Raw genomic sequence first — 14,266 nt, 5'->3', positions numbered from 1 at the left:
CCGTTTACTCTCATGTCGGCGCCATCAACATTCTAATGTGCCCAACTGACCTAAGTTAGATGAGACACAGGTACCTGTTGCGAACGGCTCTACCTGTGGGGCTGTTCCAGGCGTGATCCTTGACTTTCTTTCGAGGTTTGATCTAGACATAAGGCACTAACTCATAAAACCTGATCAAGCCGTGATAAGAACGCCTTACCATTTACAATTAAGATGGTCGCCTGTAGATACTGTCTCTACCACAAGGTAACTTCAATTGGTGCATATGGATGGCAAGCAAGACATCGTCTGTCCAATTAGATTCCAGGGTTCCATCTGACCCAGACCTGGACACAAAAAAGAATTTGGGTGCTGATGTACAATAACGTCAATCAAATTGCTTACTACACCAGGACCCCTGCGCCCCTGACTACCGGCTGTGGTTCATGCAAGGAGCCAATTGAAATTAGGCGCTTGCCCGGTGGCCTTAGGAGCTGGTGCTAGTGGGCTGGTGCACACCTTTGATCCGATGTTGTACCTGGTGCCTTTCCGAACATGTCCCGTGCGGGGGCGAAGTCAAACGCACCGGCCGCATGGGGTGTTGACAAGCGCCTTGATTCGTCAACGCCGCGGCATGGAATTTCCGTTTCCAGTTGATTTCTGGTACCCAAAGCCCGGTGGCTACTGCATCGCCCAGATGACATCTGCTCCAATTGAATAAGCACAGCAGTACCGAGAAAAAGCAAATCCTTCCGCAGCGCCAAAGCCCCTCAAATTTCTGCAACGGGCCAACCGGGACGAGACATGGGCCACATGCAGCAAATGCCAGGTAAATATGATCGCGGGGCCACCCCTAGGGGCATTCGGAGGAAAAAAAGATGGCGGAAGATTTTGTTTACTTTCTTTCAAGGTTTTTTTTTTTTTTTTTTTGTCATTTTGTATATTCGTTTTCTTTTGTTATTGTTTTCCCATAATCCGTCACCATCATCACTGTCGTGATGGCGTACGGCACTCTCATCTTCTGGGCGCTATGCCTAGTGCCGCAACACGCCCTCGCGGTAAACCACATCGACAGTGAACAGTATGCGATTGGGTCAGAAGCTTGGAAGCGAGCAGGAGACCACTTGAACGAACACGTCCCGGACCTGGCCCTTCACAAACGCCAGATAAGAACCGCCGATGCAATCCCCCTCCGCGTCAGGGGTGCAACCCAATCAGATATCGATGCCGCTCGGGACATTGTCCAGGTCGCCATGGCCGAAGCCGGCGTGCGCAACCAGAAGCGCATGCTACATCCGGCCCGCAACATGTACTACGCCGATCAGGTATTCGAGTCGACGCTCCAGAAGCGCGACGAGACGGTTCCACAGCTACTGAAAGTGTCAGAAGAGACAGCTTCAGCCGCTGCGCTTTTGGCTGAGGCGGACTCGCTCAAGTCTCGCCCATCACTGGCAAAGAGGACGGCCAATGGCAAGACCAAGTTTTGGATGGAGAACATTGCGCGCAAGGGCTCCATGCCTTGGGGAGATGATCCGGACTACCAGGTCTTTCGAAACGTTAAGGACTTTGGCGCCAAGGGCGACGGCATCCACGATGACACTTTTGCCATCCGACGCGCCATCCTCGCCGCGTCCAGCAAGAAGCCTGAAGTCAACGTCCGCTGCACGGGTGATTGTGCAGGTTCGACGACACAGAATGCCATTGTTTACTTTCCTTCAGGCACTTACCTTGTCAGTGGTACGATCCCAGCTTTGCCAGCGACACAGCTCGTTGGCGATGCCACCAACCCGCCAACTCTCAAGGCCGCCCCATCGTTTCTTGGGCTAGGAGTTATCTCGACAAAGGAGTACCGCGATAATGCCAACGTCACCAAGATCAAGGAAAAGCGAGACGACTCGAACGGGGCTTCCACGGCGGCTGGCGATAGCTTCTATCGTCAAATCAGGAACTTCATTGTAGACATTACTTCGGCACCACAGGACGGTTACATCAGCGGCATACACTACCATACATCTCAAGCGGCATCGCTCTCTTTTGTGGAGGTCCGCGCGACCACCCTCAGAAGCAATCCGAACACGACACAGATAGGAATATTCTCTGAGAATGGCAGCGGAGGTCAAATCAGCGATTTGACCGTTGTAGGAGGAAAAGTTGGCTTTTATGGAGGGAACTCACAGTTCACCGCCCAGCGCATCAAGTTCCGCGAATGTGGTACGGCGGTCCGACTTCTCTGGGACTGGAGCTGGGTATGGAAGAGTGTGGAAATTGCAAACTGCAACATCGGGTTCCAGCTCCACGGCGACGACACCTTGAACAGTGAGAGCGAACCCAGTGGCTATCTGGGATCTATCCACGTCATGGACTCGACCTTCGACAATGTCGCCACCGCCGTCCGCAATGCCCCTGCCTCGCACGAGCCTGGCCAAGAGACCACCAGCATTACTCTTGACAACGTTGCCTTTACCGGGCGGGTGGAACATCGGGTCTGGGACGGAGAGAAAGAGTATGTGCAGGGAACGCCCAGTAAACTCGACACGTGGACTTTGGGCGCCTTGTACTTGGATCCTTCCAAGCGTGATCTGTCTCTTGGTTTCGAGCATGAGACTCGTCGCGAAGAGAGCCTCACTGGAAACAAGACGACCTCTTCGTTGCCCAAAAAGGCATACTTTGAGCGCCCTAAGCCTCAATACACCGACATCCTCGCCGACAAGTGGGTACACACCAAGGACTCATGCAAAGGAGACGGCAAGACAGATGACACATCGTGTCTGCAGAAGGTTTTGGACAAGAGAGGCTACATCTTTGTCGATGCAGGCGTCTACATGCTGTCCAACACCATCACGATCCACCCCGACACTTTCATCATCGGCGAGGCGTGGTCCCAGCTCGTCGCCCAGGGCCCAAAGTTCTCCGACTCCGGCCGGCCACTACCGATGATCCGAGTCGGCAACAAAGGCGACAAGGGCTCAGTGGAGATGCAGGACCTGCTCTTCACAACCAAGGGCGCCACCGCCGGCGCCATCCTCGTCGAGTGGAACATCAAGGCCGACGGGGAGGGCAAAGCCGGCATGTGGGACTGCCACGCCCGTGTCGGCGGTGCCAAAAACACCAAGCTGACGCCCAAGGAGTGCCCCTCATCGCCCTCGGGCGGTAGCAAGCGAGAGTGTCACGCCGCCGCCCTGATGATGCACATCACCCCAGGCGCATCGGCCTACCTCGAGAACGTTTGGCTGTGGGCCGCAGACCACATGATCGACGGTGCCTCTCCTGGCCGTGCCGTCAGCAACTCGGTGTATGCGGCACGTGGCATGCTCGTCGAGAGCAGCGATCCTACGTGGCTTTATGGCACTTCGGCGGAGCATGCCGGTCTGTATCAGTACAACTTTTACAGGAGCAAAAAGGTCCTTGCGGCCATGATCAGAATCGAGACGCCGTTTTTCCAGGCTGAGAGGCCGATGCTGGTCCAGAGAGGTATCACTTCGATGTTTTCGGGGGACCCGATCTGCACGGCGGATAATCTTTGCGGAAAGGCTCTGGGAGCTATCGTCAAGGGCACTAAGGATGTCACCATTGCTGGGGCCGACTTATTTTCTGGTTATAACAAGGACAATAAGAACTGCGGTAAGTCTATTGTATCCCGCTTTTGGCAGCAAGCTCCACTGAAGTATGATTAGGCGCTATACAATGATCCATCTTTGCTGACATTTCCGCACCATAGCCACCAACAACTCCTGTCAGAACACAGCGGTAGTTGCGGACGACAACCAGAATCTGCAGATGGGTAACGTCGTGTCAGTCGGTGCCAACAACACCATCGTATCAGACAAGAAGGCCATCCCGGCCAAGGACAACGTCGCCACCAACACGAATCCAAAATGGTCACAGATCAATTCAGTCGCTAGTGTGCAATCCGCCCGTGACGTGGGGTCCTGCCGCAACATTGACGCCTGGCCAGCCAAGCCCGGCGATGGCAAGTACTTTGACCCCATCAAGTCCAAACTGCCCATGGTGTACCCCAAGATGTTTGTCAGCATGGTCAACGGCTCCCCCCTGCGCTTCAACAACATTCAGAAGAACAGCTACCAGATCAAGCCGTTCGACTTTTCCAACGTCGACCCGGGCTTCAGTCCCCAGGCTTCGTTAGAGTACGGACCCGGTACGTTCACCGACTGCAACGGCGAGGCCGGGTATCAGCTAGACGGGACGGGCAACAAGTTCCAGATCCGGGCGACGACGAACAGCAATGACAAGGACAACAAGATGCGCACGCAGTACAAGTTTGACTTTCCCGTCAACGGCGTCAAGCAAGGCGCCATTTACGAGATGAGCTCGCGTGGCAACGACCGCGCGGTGAACTTTGTACTGACGGGCAGCGACAAGGTCGGGTATTGGAGCAGCATCAGCCCGCCCGTAGCATGGATGACGGAGCTGCTCCCCATCATCGGCGGGCGCAAGATTCGCCACATCACCATGCTGGGGTCGCACAACGCGGGCATCTCGGTCAGGACGGGCGGCACCATCGGGCCATCGGAGGCGTCCATCTGCCAGGGCGTCGACATCCTCGGGCAGCTGCAGGCCGGGTCGCGGTGGTTCGACGTGCGACCTGTGATCGGAAACGGCGGACAGCTTCTTACGGGTCACTACAGCGGGCAAAAGGCGCCCGTGTTTGGCATCAGCGGCCAGTCGATCGACGACATTGTCAGCAACGTCAACGCCTTCACCAAGGACAACGCGGAGCTCGTGGTGCTGTCGCTGACGCACGCGATGCAGACGGACGAAAAGTACCGCGACCTCAACGACGGCGAGTGGGACCGCGTGTTCGACGCCATGGAGAAGCTCGACAACCGCTGCGGCGGACTCAAGGGCCAGATCCCGGACATGAAGCTCGGGGATCTGATCGGCAAGGGCAAAGCCTGCGTGATCGTCCTCGCCGACGGCGGCAAGGTGCGGCCAGACAAGGGCATCTACCGACCCGGTGACAGCTTCGACTTCATCGAGCGCTGGAGCGACGTGGACAAGGCGGCCGACATGGCGACGGACCAGGAGTCGTGGGTGCGGGCGAACCGGAACCTCGTCGCCGACGACAAGACCAGGAAGGATAAGTTCGCCATCAGCCAGTGGATCCTGACGGTCAAGTCCGTGTCGGTGCTGACGTCCAGCATCGAGGACTACGCGCTCAACCGCGCCTACGACCCCGTCTTCTGGAGGGGCTACTCGAGCTGGAGCCCATGGAGCTACCCCAGCGTGGTGCTTATGGACTTTGTCGGTATCATCAACAAGGGAGACAAGAAGCTGACCGACATGAGTGGGGAGGTCAGGGCGCTGATCATGGCTGTTAATGTCGGTTTGGCTAGTAGAAACTGCTGGGTTGGGGGCGGCGGTTTGGAGTGATTGAGCTGGGATTCGCTTCAATAATATTCTTTTCTTTCTTTTTTTTTTGGCGTATTTGCATTCTTGATAATTTTGGATCAGATAAATATTGGATACCCTTTTCACGTTACGTTGATTTTTATTGTTTTACTTCTATATTAGAATATTAGAATAAATTTCTCACCTGCCCAACTTTGTGAAACCATCAACTAATCAGTTGTTTGTAACTCCTTCGTTCTTGTCCGCTACTAATATTATTGTCAATGCTCCATTCAATGTGAGATACAGTAGGTGTGCAATTTTATTGCAACCACCAAGATGGGAGGTTGACCCTGTTGGGTTGCAATATTTTTGCACAGATGCTATATGTACAATGTATCGTAAAAAATAAAAAAAAAAGAATTCATACCCCCAAGCTCATACTTTACCAATCGCGATAGATCTGCAAACAAATTAACTACAACAACAAAGAGGAATACTTTGATTTTTTGGATCCTAAAATATAAGCTACGGCCATCAAGTCTATAGGTCATACCGGTATGTGGATTTCATACCATGAAGTCTCCGATATTTCCCAACAGGAGAAATCGCACATTTTGTTGTTATTGTGGATGTCAGTGGATTTTATAGCGTGTCCAACTCTTTATTTTTTTTTGTTCAGATTTTTTAAGTTCGGTAACCATGTGTGATATTGCAAGAGTTATTTAATCTAAAATGCCAACACATATAATCTAAACTTTCAAGTCTGGATAATCCTTTCATTTCACTGTATTTAAGATCGTTGCAAAGTTATGGCGGTGTGAAAACAATGAGTTTAGTGGATATTGTATGGGTGTTTTAACTCATTGCGATGTTCTTGGCGGCCCACTGTACACGTATGAAAGATCTACCTGCTACGGCCGAAGAGCAAAGAGCAAAAGTCGTCAAGTGTACTGTAGGTTGATACAAAATTCAGGCTTATCCTGTTGAATAATTCACCCCCGCCAAGTATGATCGACGATCTAAATTGTCGGCAAGTTCATGTAGGTGAGTGAGTCGGTACCTAGGCAGGTGGTACGCAATAAAAAAAAAGATGGTGACGGAAGCCATGGCTCGTCTGAAATGTCTTTTTTTTCCGACTTGGGGTGGTGTTTTGCAACATACGGAGTAGACCCTTGCCCCTCTTCTTGAAGTGACGCGGGCCAAGACCAGGGTCGGCGCTGTAAATCCCTGCGACCACTTCCCGTTTGGGAATCAGGCTTGTCAGGGCATCGCTGCTGTTAATGTGGATGACATCACTGTTGATCAACCATTGTAGGGAATCAGATGATGTTTGCTCTACAGCACTGTTTGACCTTGACGTGAATGGATTTTGTATAGTGGTACAATTTTTCTGATAAATTTAAACATGCTGCCCTACCGATTAGGCTACTGCAATCGCATTATTCCTTTCTCGATCTTATTCACTTCTTTCTCTGCAATCCTTACAAAAACCCAGGCCAACTAACTAGGTACCTACTTAAGTAACTGCCTGAGTGTTTGAACCATCAAACGACGTCCCGTCAGCACAGTGAACTTGGAACCAACAATGGTGTCCCTCCCACCAATGTTCAACCGTCGTCGGCGGCATCATGATGGCCCTGAGCTACCAACGCATAACAAGCACTCCTCGGGTCGGCGCGACAGTAGTGCAACTCGCGTCCTCGCCGAGGAGTACAGCATGCGACGCCGGCCATCGGTTAAGTTATGGATCAAGCTGCATTGGCTGGATTTGTTAACTATGGCCATCTTTGGCGCAATCACTCTCGGCGTATGTAACCTTAGATTGTTATTGTGTTTTCTTTTTTCTTTCAACTCCTTTTAAACTACAACTACTCTGGAACCGATGATGATCTAACGATTCTCAAATTACAGATCTTCCAAGCGCCTCTTGTAACTCACCGCCCGTTCCCCGTTCGTTTCAACAACAACTCCAACGGCTCATCCTCGCCCTCTGGCGACATCGTCTATCCCGAGTTCGCCTACCCGCACAGGCCGCAGATTGTGCCCAACTGGGCCGCCACCATCGCGGCCATGTTCTTCCCCATACTCGTCATGGCACTGGCGCAGATCCGCGTGCGCTCCTTTTGGGACTTTTCCAACGGCGTCATCGGCCTACTCAACGCGCTCGTCCTCAGCACTTTCTGTCAGATCCTGCTCAAGTGGCTGATCGGCGGCCTCCGGCCCAACTTTTACGACACGTGCAAGCCGGACTTGTCCCTGGCCGCCAGCAGAAACCAGAGCGGCACCGAGGGCATCGGCTACGGTGGCATCATGTACACGACGGCCATCTGCACGGGCGACAAGAAGGACATTGACAATGCGCTCGAGAGCTGGCCCAGCGGCCACACCACGGCCGCGTTTGCGGGATTCGTCTACCTCAGCCTGTACCTCAACGCGAAGCTCAAGGTGTTTGCGAACCACCACCCGGCGCTGTGGAAGCTGGCCCTCGCTTACTTTCCGATCCTGTGCGCGGTGCTCATCGCCGGGTCGCTGTCTGTCGACGGCAGCCACAACTGGTACGATATCCTGACGGGCATGGTCATCGGGATCACGTTTGCGCTCTCGGCCTACAGGTCAGTGTACGCGTCGGTCTGGAACTGGCGGACCAACCACATTCCGCTGCACCGGGGCTTGCCGTTCGGCGAAGGGGAGGATGACATTGTGGGTATGCGGTGGACCATGACCAGGAAGGCCGGGTGGGGAAGGCGGACCAAGACCAAGGGGATGCGGTTCGGGAAGAAGAAGCGGGGCACTGATGGTGGTGTTCTCGGTGGTGAGAAGCACGCGACCGAATTAGGGCAAGGGAACAGCGTGGCACCCGCCAATCACTATGAGGGCAACAACTTCAACAACGACATGGCGTTTGGCGCCGGCCCTACGGTGCCAGGCTCAGCAGCGACGCATCATGATTCTCGCGTGCCGACGCAGCATGAAGTGCGACGTGGGGGAGACAATATTGTCTAGAGAATTTGTGGTGTGTATCTTGGTTACGGTTGGTGGTCATAATAATAAGCAAAGACTGGTGGATGTTTCGTAATGGCGTTTGGTTGGTCACTTGAGATTGGATGGCGAGTATACCCGTTATTTTCTGCAGTTACGATTGTACTTTTGTTTGGGATATGTCGGGCATCAGTTAAAGCAGAAATTACTAAATAAAACCTAATACTCAGCCTTGTTGTCTTCCAGAGAACAACACTTGGACATATGCTTTGCCAAAGTGCACTGTGCTTTGTAGTGAAGCCAGCTAGCCTTGCGTTGTAGCTAGGTACCTACCTAGCTATCCACCTGGCAACTTGCAAAAAAGTAATTGTGCAACACGCCAACCTCCCAACTTCGGGCATAGTAAGGCAGTAAAAGTTGTTTTGTTTTGGATTTCTGATTCAAGGCTGTCTGCTCCTCGGATAAAATGTTATGCGTTTGTCGATCGTGTTTGCCTGTTGGCAGGAACAGGTTGCAAAACAACTAGACTCCTCTCTGTTATGCCGAATTGTAAGTGGCCAACATCTCAATTAGGCCTGCCTAAATGCGCTTCAGTATCACTATTGGGGCTCGTACGATTTACTGTTGGACTGTTGAGGTAGGCTTCAAAAGAAAGGAAAAAAAGAAAACAATCACAGCTTAAACCAACAAGAGTTCTCAAAATTTGGGCAATTACCAAATAATTATCGGTTTTGGAGGCGCTGCTTACTAGATCCGAGCCGCACCAAGGTGTTTGGTTAGTGGATCCTGAAAGCTGACAGTGAGGTGAAGGGCGTGTCGTGTGTGAGGTGCCGCGCCTCAACGTGCAATGCAAGTCAAAGTACACAGGCACCTGTAGATGCATTGATTGTTTAAGAGCACGGTTCAATAGGCACGGTACAACGTGGAATCCTAAGACACGCCCCAACGACTGCCATGTTGGCAAGCAAGTCTCCAACGGTTCGTCAATGCAGTTATTTGTTTTATTTTTATTTTATTTTTGCGATAAAGAGAGGGTAAGACGCGAAGATGTACACTACAGTCATGCAACGCGCTGATTGCAACTGAAGACAGAGGTTCAGCCTCAAAATACGAGACAGTAAACGAAAACCCTCTCAAATCCATGGTGGCTTTGGCTGCATCAGGTAAGCGTGCTTACATCAATGCAGTTCTTTTAGGAGGGTCCAATATTGGTGGACTTACTACAGATCCAGGCACGCTTAAACAAAATCCGAGGGGGCTAGGAGGTCGCTGTGATTCGTCGGGAAATCGCCCGCAAAACGGGGTTTCTTCCCGCTTCTGTAGCGCAGCCCTGCACCAAAAGGTAACCGGGTCAACTTTCCTTTCCGGTTGGCTGCACATCGCTAAATTCCTTCCAACCCAAGGGAGAAAAAAGCTTGAGCCTCGAACCAAAATTACTGTTCCCCCAGAAATTCTTTTGTCAGCGGGTCTCCCCAAGGCTTGACAAGCTGAACAACGTCCATCTTTGCTTGCTTGTGATTCGCCTTGACGAGTTTACTACAATGTGCCCAGGATGCGCGGGTGGGTCTAGGATTACATGGATCCATTCCCTCCCGTGATGGATTCAATCCCTTGGTGCACTCAACTACCGGTATATAGAGCAAGGCACGGTACTTGATGTTTCCCAATCTTCACTCCCCTATCATTATCGGCATAACAAGACCACGTCAGGATACTAACGGCGGCAAACAAGCCACCGAACAGTTCTGACGATCAGCTAACCATTAATCCCAGGCTCGACCGAGACATCTGTGCTGTTCTACTTTTTTTTCTTCTTCACCTGGAACAACTAACCATCAGAACCTCAACACTGACCGTTACAGAACTTGCATAACAAGAGCTCAACGGCCTGCTCCCGTTCTCCCTTCCCACCCCCCTCCAACCATCTCCACCCCAACCCTCATCAGATCTCTTTACTACCAAAAGACTATCATATTCTAGGAAACAAAAAAAAAATGCATTTCACCACATCTGCGGCTGTGGCCTCCCTTATGGCCTTTGCCTCCCTGGCCAAAGCCCACATGATGATGGCCATGCCGAAGCCATTTCCCGGTACCATCAGCAGTCCCGTTCAAGACCTTGGAGCCAACTACATCTGCCAGGGCAAGCTCTCAGGAGGCACGCCGCAAGAGCTCAAGATCGGATCCAAGAACAACAAGATCACCTTTGCGGGAACGGCCGTACACGGCGGTGGCTCCTGCCAGGTCGCCATCACGTACAAGGAGAAGCCGACGGCGACCGACTTTCGCGTGATTACTTCGTTCCACGGAGGCTGCCCCATGGAGAACGGCAACGAAAACCTCATGCCGGCTGACGCCGCCAAGCCCCTGGACTCCGGCCTGACTTACGACATCCCCGAGGGCATCCCGGGAGGTAACGCCATCCTCGCCTGGACCTGGATCAACAAGATTGGAAACAGAGAGTTTTACATGCAGTGCGCCCCCATCAAGCTCACCGGCACCCCCGGATCCAAGGCCGCTCTGGAGAAGCTCCCCAGCATTGCTACTCCCAACATTCCCGGAAGTGGCTGCGATACGAATGCCCAGGGTGACTTTTCTTACGAGTTCCCGGGTCCCGTGGTCAGGATTGGCCACAACCGTCCGATGAAGGTTCTCACAGGCTGCAAGGTTGACAAGGGCACCGGCGGTGGTGGTGGTGGCGGTGGTGGTGCTGGATCTACACCCACCCCTGAGCCTCCCAAGGAAGACAAACCTCCTAAGGAGGATAAGCCTCCCAAGGAGGACAAGCCGGCCAACCCTCCCGCTGCCAGCCCTCCTGCTTCCGGTGGCGGTGGCGGCGGCGACGGCGGCTCCTGCACCGACGGAACCTTCAACTGCATCGAGGGCGGCACCAAGTACCAGCAGTGCGCCCACGGCAAGTGGCAGGCAACCATGCCCATGGCGGCCGGGGTGTCCTGCAAGGTCGGCGTTTCGACGACACTGTTCAAGCGATCCGTGGACAGGCTGCACGTGCGCGACTTTGGTCACATGGAGATGGTGTAAGTCGGAGACGAGTACGTCTCTCTCTCTTTTTTCCTTTCTTCCCTCACTTTATTTTGATTTTTTCCCTTTGGTTTTTATATCGGTATTCACTTTCTTTAACGCTCTGCATATGCATTCTTTGGAGTTTTTTTTCATTTGTTTGTTTGCGGATTGGTCGGGTTTCTTGGGTTTCTGGTTTTTGGATGGTCCAGGCGTTTCTTTTTTTATCATGACATAAAATGTGCCATTTTTTTGGGAAAACGGCAACATTTTGGATCTTCTCGGGATACCCTCGTCGTCTTTTTTTTCTGTTCTATTTCTCCACTGTTCTACCTCGGCCTGGAAGCTACAAAAGTGCGAATTTGGTCATTTTAGCGGTTCTAGGATTGGCATACGTGCCTTTGACAAAAGCATACAATCTTTTCTTTGTTGTCTTGGGAATTTAGATCAAATACATTCATCATCTTCATCGAAAATTCGTCGCAGTTGCGTGTGAACCACTTGGTGACTTCTAGATCCATTTGTGATGATTGTCCACGTCCAGTCCAATCCCGACCCTGTCTGTAGTAAGACAACTTACAGCAGGGCACACAGCTGTTTTGGTCAGAAAACGTGGCGATTACAGTAAGCGACAGGGATTCCCCATCTGCCAACATCAGATAGGGGTTCTGCTGCCTGGCCTGCCTGATTTGGAATTCTCACCTTAATGTTTCCCCTTGTCTTTCTTTCTCTTGACTTTTCTTCGACCACGGAGCGACGATGAAAAGAAACAATGCCTAGTATCTGCACGTCATACTCTGTCGCAGTACTAAACCTCCGGAGCTGCAGTCACTCTCAAGACGTTGCTGTAATTTTCGAGGATCAAACGGGTGACGTTCAGAAGCTGCCATTCGGCCTTAAAATGAGAAAAGTTCCTTCCTAAGCGCCTGTTTTCTTTTAGGTCAATATCATTTTCTCAGGGGAGCACACCCAGCTGACAATAGCCTAGCCCGGACCCTCGGCTCAGACCATATTCTCGGCGTGATCCACCATCCAATGGGGTACCACCACTGTCCCGGATGTCCAGGCCGTGAATGGGGGTGGGTCGTACCCGTTCATAGGGCAGCCTGTCCATTTTCCAAGCATCAGCCGCAAGGGTTCGAAATTACACCTATGGCCGTATGCAACTTGACTCCAAATAGAGCTTTTTACTGGCAAGGGACGCATTGCTTTATCTTTGGCGGCCTCTGATGTCCCTATTGCCATCATTTATGGGCTTTCGAGCCCTTTCTCCATCCAATAGAAACTTTGGATCTTCCCCCTAATCGTCCCGTGTTGAAAAATCTGGGCGCCTCAAAAAGAAGACAGAACTAGATAAAAAGTCACAATGCCAGAGGGTAGCTGCTGTGCCATTTGCGGCGGCCACTTTTACGTCCGCATCGCCGGTTGAAGGCCGGATATCACGATCGACTCCCGTCATCTTCTTTTCGTGACCTAGGCGGAAAGGTGAAAAGTGACCCGTTGAAGCAGCTAAACCTGCAAAATCATGTTGAAGATGGGCAAGGGTCTCGGCGATTGGGGCGACCTGGGCGAACGCATCGTGGTTTGCGCACGTCAGCATCCACAGCGGCCCGCTGTCATTCTGGAGAGACGTCATCGCCACCTAGCTGGCCTGGTTCTTCGAGCTCCAAGACAGCCTCGCCGAGGAGCAGCCCGATGATATTGCGACAAAACCCAAAAGCTTATGCACCGCGTGCGATTGCTCTACATCTGGGTAGACACCATCTGGAAACTCCGCCGTTGGGATCGAACAAGGATGCCTCCTGCGCCTAGCAGACCGCCGCCGCATTTGGAGGCCGCCGTTCGCGGCGCTGGCTGACCTCCACCGCTCAAAGTGCGCTGGGGAACTCGCGGGCTCCGGATGGGAGCAAGCTATGCTCCTCGGCGGCCAAGATCTGGAAGAGATTCACGGTGACCAACAATGAGGGGCTTTCCCTGCTAGGCGATGAGGACAACTTTATCTTTGTCGAGGGTTGGCAGGATACGACGAAGTTTCAAGGGTTCGAGGCCTTTTGCCGGGCAACGGATGCTTGGCTGGTCGGCCTTGGTGTTACCACCGAGGGCCGAGAGCCGCGAAGGATCAGGGCGACTGGCGATGTGGATGGAGTGCAGGTTGTCGGTTCGGTAGCAACCGTGCCCGCAGGCGACTGGATTTGCGGTATATTGCTGCATATTCCCGCTATTGACATTGTCGGGGCCGTCTCCGGTGATAGGAAGACTTCTGTCAAGTGCCTAACGGTATGTGCTATCATGTCGGGGCTCTCTGAGCCACAGATGCAGGTTTTTAACTCCCAGCTCCCTTGGACCATATCCAAGTTGGGCTTCACCTGACTGTCCAAGTTGCCCGCAGGACGGACAACAGCCATGGAACTCTGCCATTTGCTGACATCGGACTTGTCACTCTGTGGGATAGCGAGCTCGGAGGCGGCGATGACGATGGCAACAACGACAACAACAACAATGACAACGGCATTCGTCCCAACGGCACCGCCCACCTGCGCAGCGACGAAATGGCCATCGACCACGTCCTCTGGTCTCAGCCGGCAACGCTCCACTTCACCCGGCCGTACTACAACAACCACTCGCTACGGATTGTGAACTACGATGCACGACGAGCGGATGCAGAACTCTTAGAGGTCGGCGACGACCTCGCGCCTCATGAAGTTTTGCTGTGGGCTGCAGACGCATCTGAAATCGCCCAGCTGAAACGCGTCTTCATCTTCATCGCGTACTCGGACGAGGTGGACAAGACGCACTTTGGCATGTTTGACATCTGCGGGTTGGCCGTGGAATACCTCGATTGTCATCCCGACGAGGGCAGGCTCGTCGGTCGCATGGGGGAGGGAATCTGGCTCCATGGAGCAGGTTGAGGGGACGGCGCGACAGCGGCCGAAGAT

At 52.7% G+C, this 14,266-nt stretch overlaps 4 protein-coding genes across 4 annotated transcripts; all 4 read left to right on the top strand.

The window, feature by feature from the left end:
* The first annotated feature begins 872 nt into the window (after positions 1-872).
* Positions 873-5,536, top strand: PgNI_12051 (uncharacterized protein). The gene is made up of 2 exons (XM_031132008.1): positions 873-3,600; positions 3,698-5,536. The coding sequence occupies exons 1-2, from the start codon at positions 978-980 to the stop codon at positions 5,368-5,370; spliced, it is 4,296 nt and encodes a 1,431-aa protein (XP_030977150.1). The 5' UTR covers positions 873-977; the 3' UTR covers positions 5,371-5,536.
* A 1,380-nt stretch (positions 5,537-6,916) lies between these two features.
* Positions 6,917-8,334, top strand: PgNI_12050 (uncharacterized protein; the record flags this gene model as incomplete). Its single annotated transcript, XM_031132007.1, has 2 exons — positions 6,917-7,138; positions 7,243-8,334. 2 exons carry the CDS (start codon positions 6,917-6,919, stop codon positions 8,332-8,334), a joined length of 1,314 nt encoding a protein of 437 aa, XP_030977151.1.
* A 1,970-nt stretch (positions 8,335-10,304) lies between these two features.
* On the top strand, positions 10,305-11,351 carry PgNI_12049 (uncharacterized protein; the record flags this gene model as incomplete). The annotated part of the gene is made up of 1 exon (XM_031132006.1): positions 10,305-11,351. One exon carries the CDS (start codon positions 10,305-10,307, stop codon positions 11,349-11,351), a length of 1,047 nt encoding a protein of 348 aa, XP_030977075.1.
* Positions 11,352-12,696: 1,345 nt separating this feature from the next.
* On the top strand, positions 12,697-14,239 carry PgNI_12048 (uncharacterized protein; the record flags this gene model as incomplete). Its single annotated transcript, XM_031132005.1, has 4 exons — positions 12,697-12,741; positions 12,762-13,108; positions 13,205-13,684; positions 13,720-14,239. The coding sequence occupies 4 exons, from the start codon at positions 12,697-12,699 to the stop codon at positions 14,237-14,239; spliced, it is 1,392 nt and encodes a 463-aa protein (XP_030977074.1).
* Positions 14,240-14,266: the final 27 nt, after the last annotated feature.

This window comes from Pyricularia grisea (assembly GCF_004355905.1).
Source record: "Pyricularia grisea strain NI907 chromosome Unknown Pyricularia_grisea_NI907_Scaffold_8, whole genome shotgun sequence".
NCBI classification, from domain to species: Eukaryota; Fungi; Ascomycota; class Sordariomycetes; order Magnaporthales; family Pyriculariaceae; genus Pyricularia; species Pyricularia grisea.
Note: the sequence above shows the minus strand (reverse complement) of the source record. Positions and strands in the feature narration are given on the sequence as shown.

What these genes read in the sequence shown, in the direction of transcription:
- PgNI_12051 (XM_031132008.1), top strand. Translation starts at nt 978, where the DNA reads ATGGCGTACGGCACTCTCATCTTCTGGGCGCTATGCCTAGTGCCGCAA. An exon ending in CAAGGACAATAAGAACTGCG is followed by an intron (nt 3,601 to 3,697) that starts GTAAGTCTATTG and finishes TCCGCACCATAG; the next exon opens with CCACCAACAACTCCTGTCAG.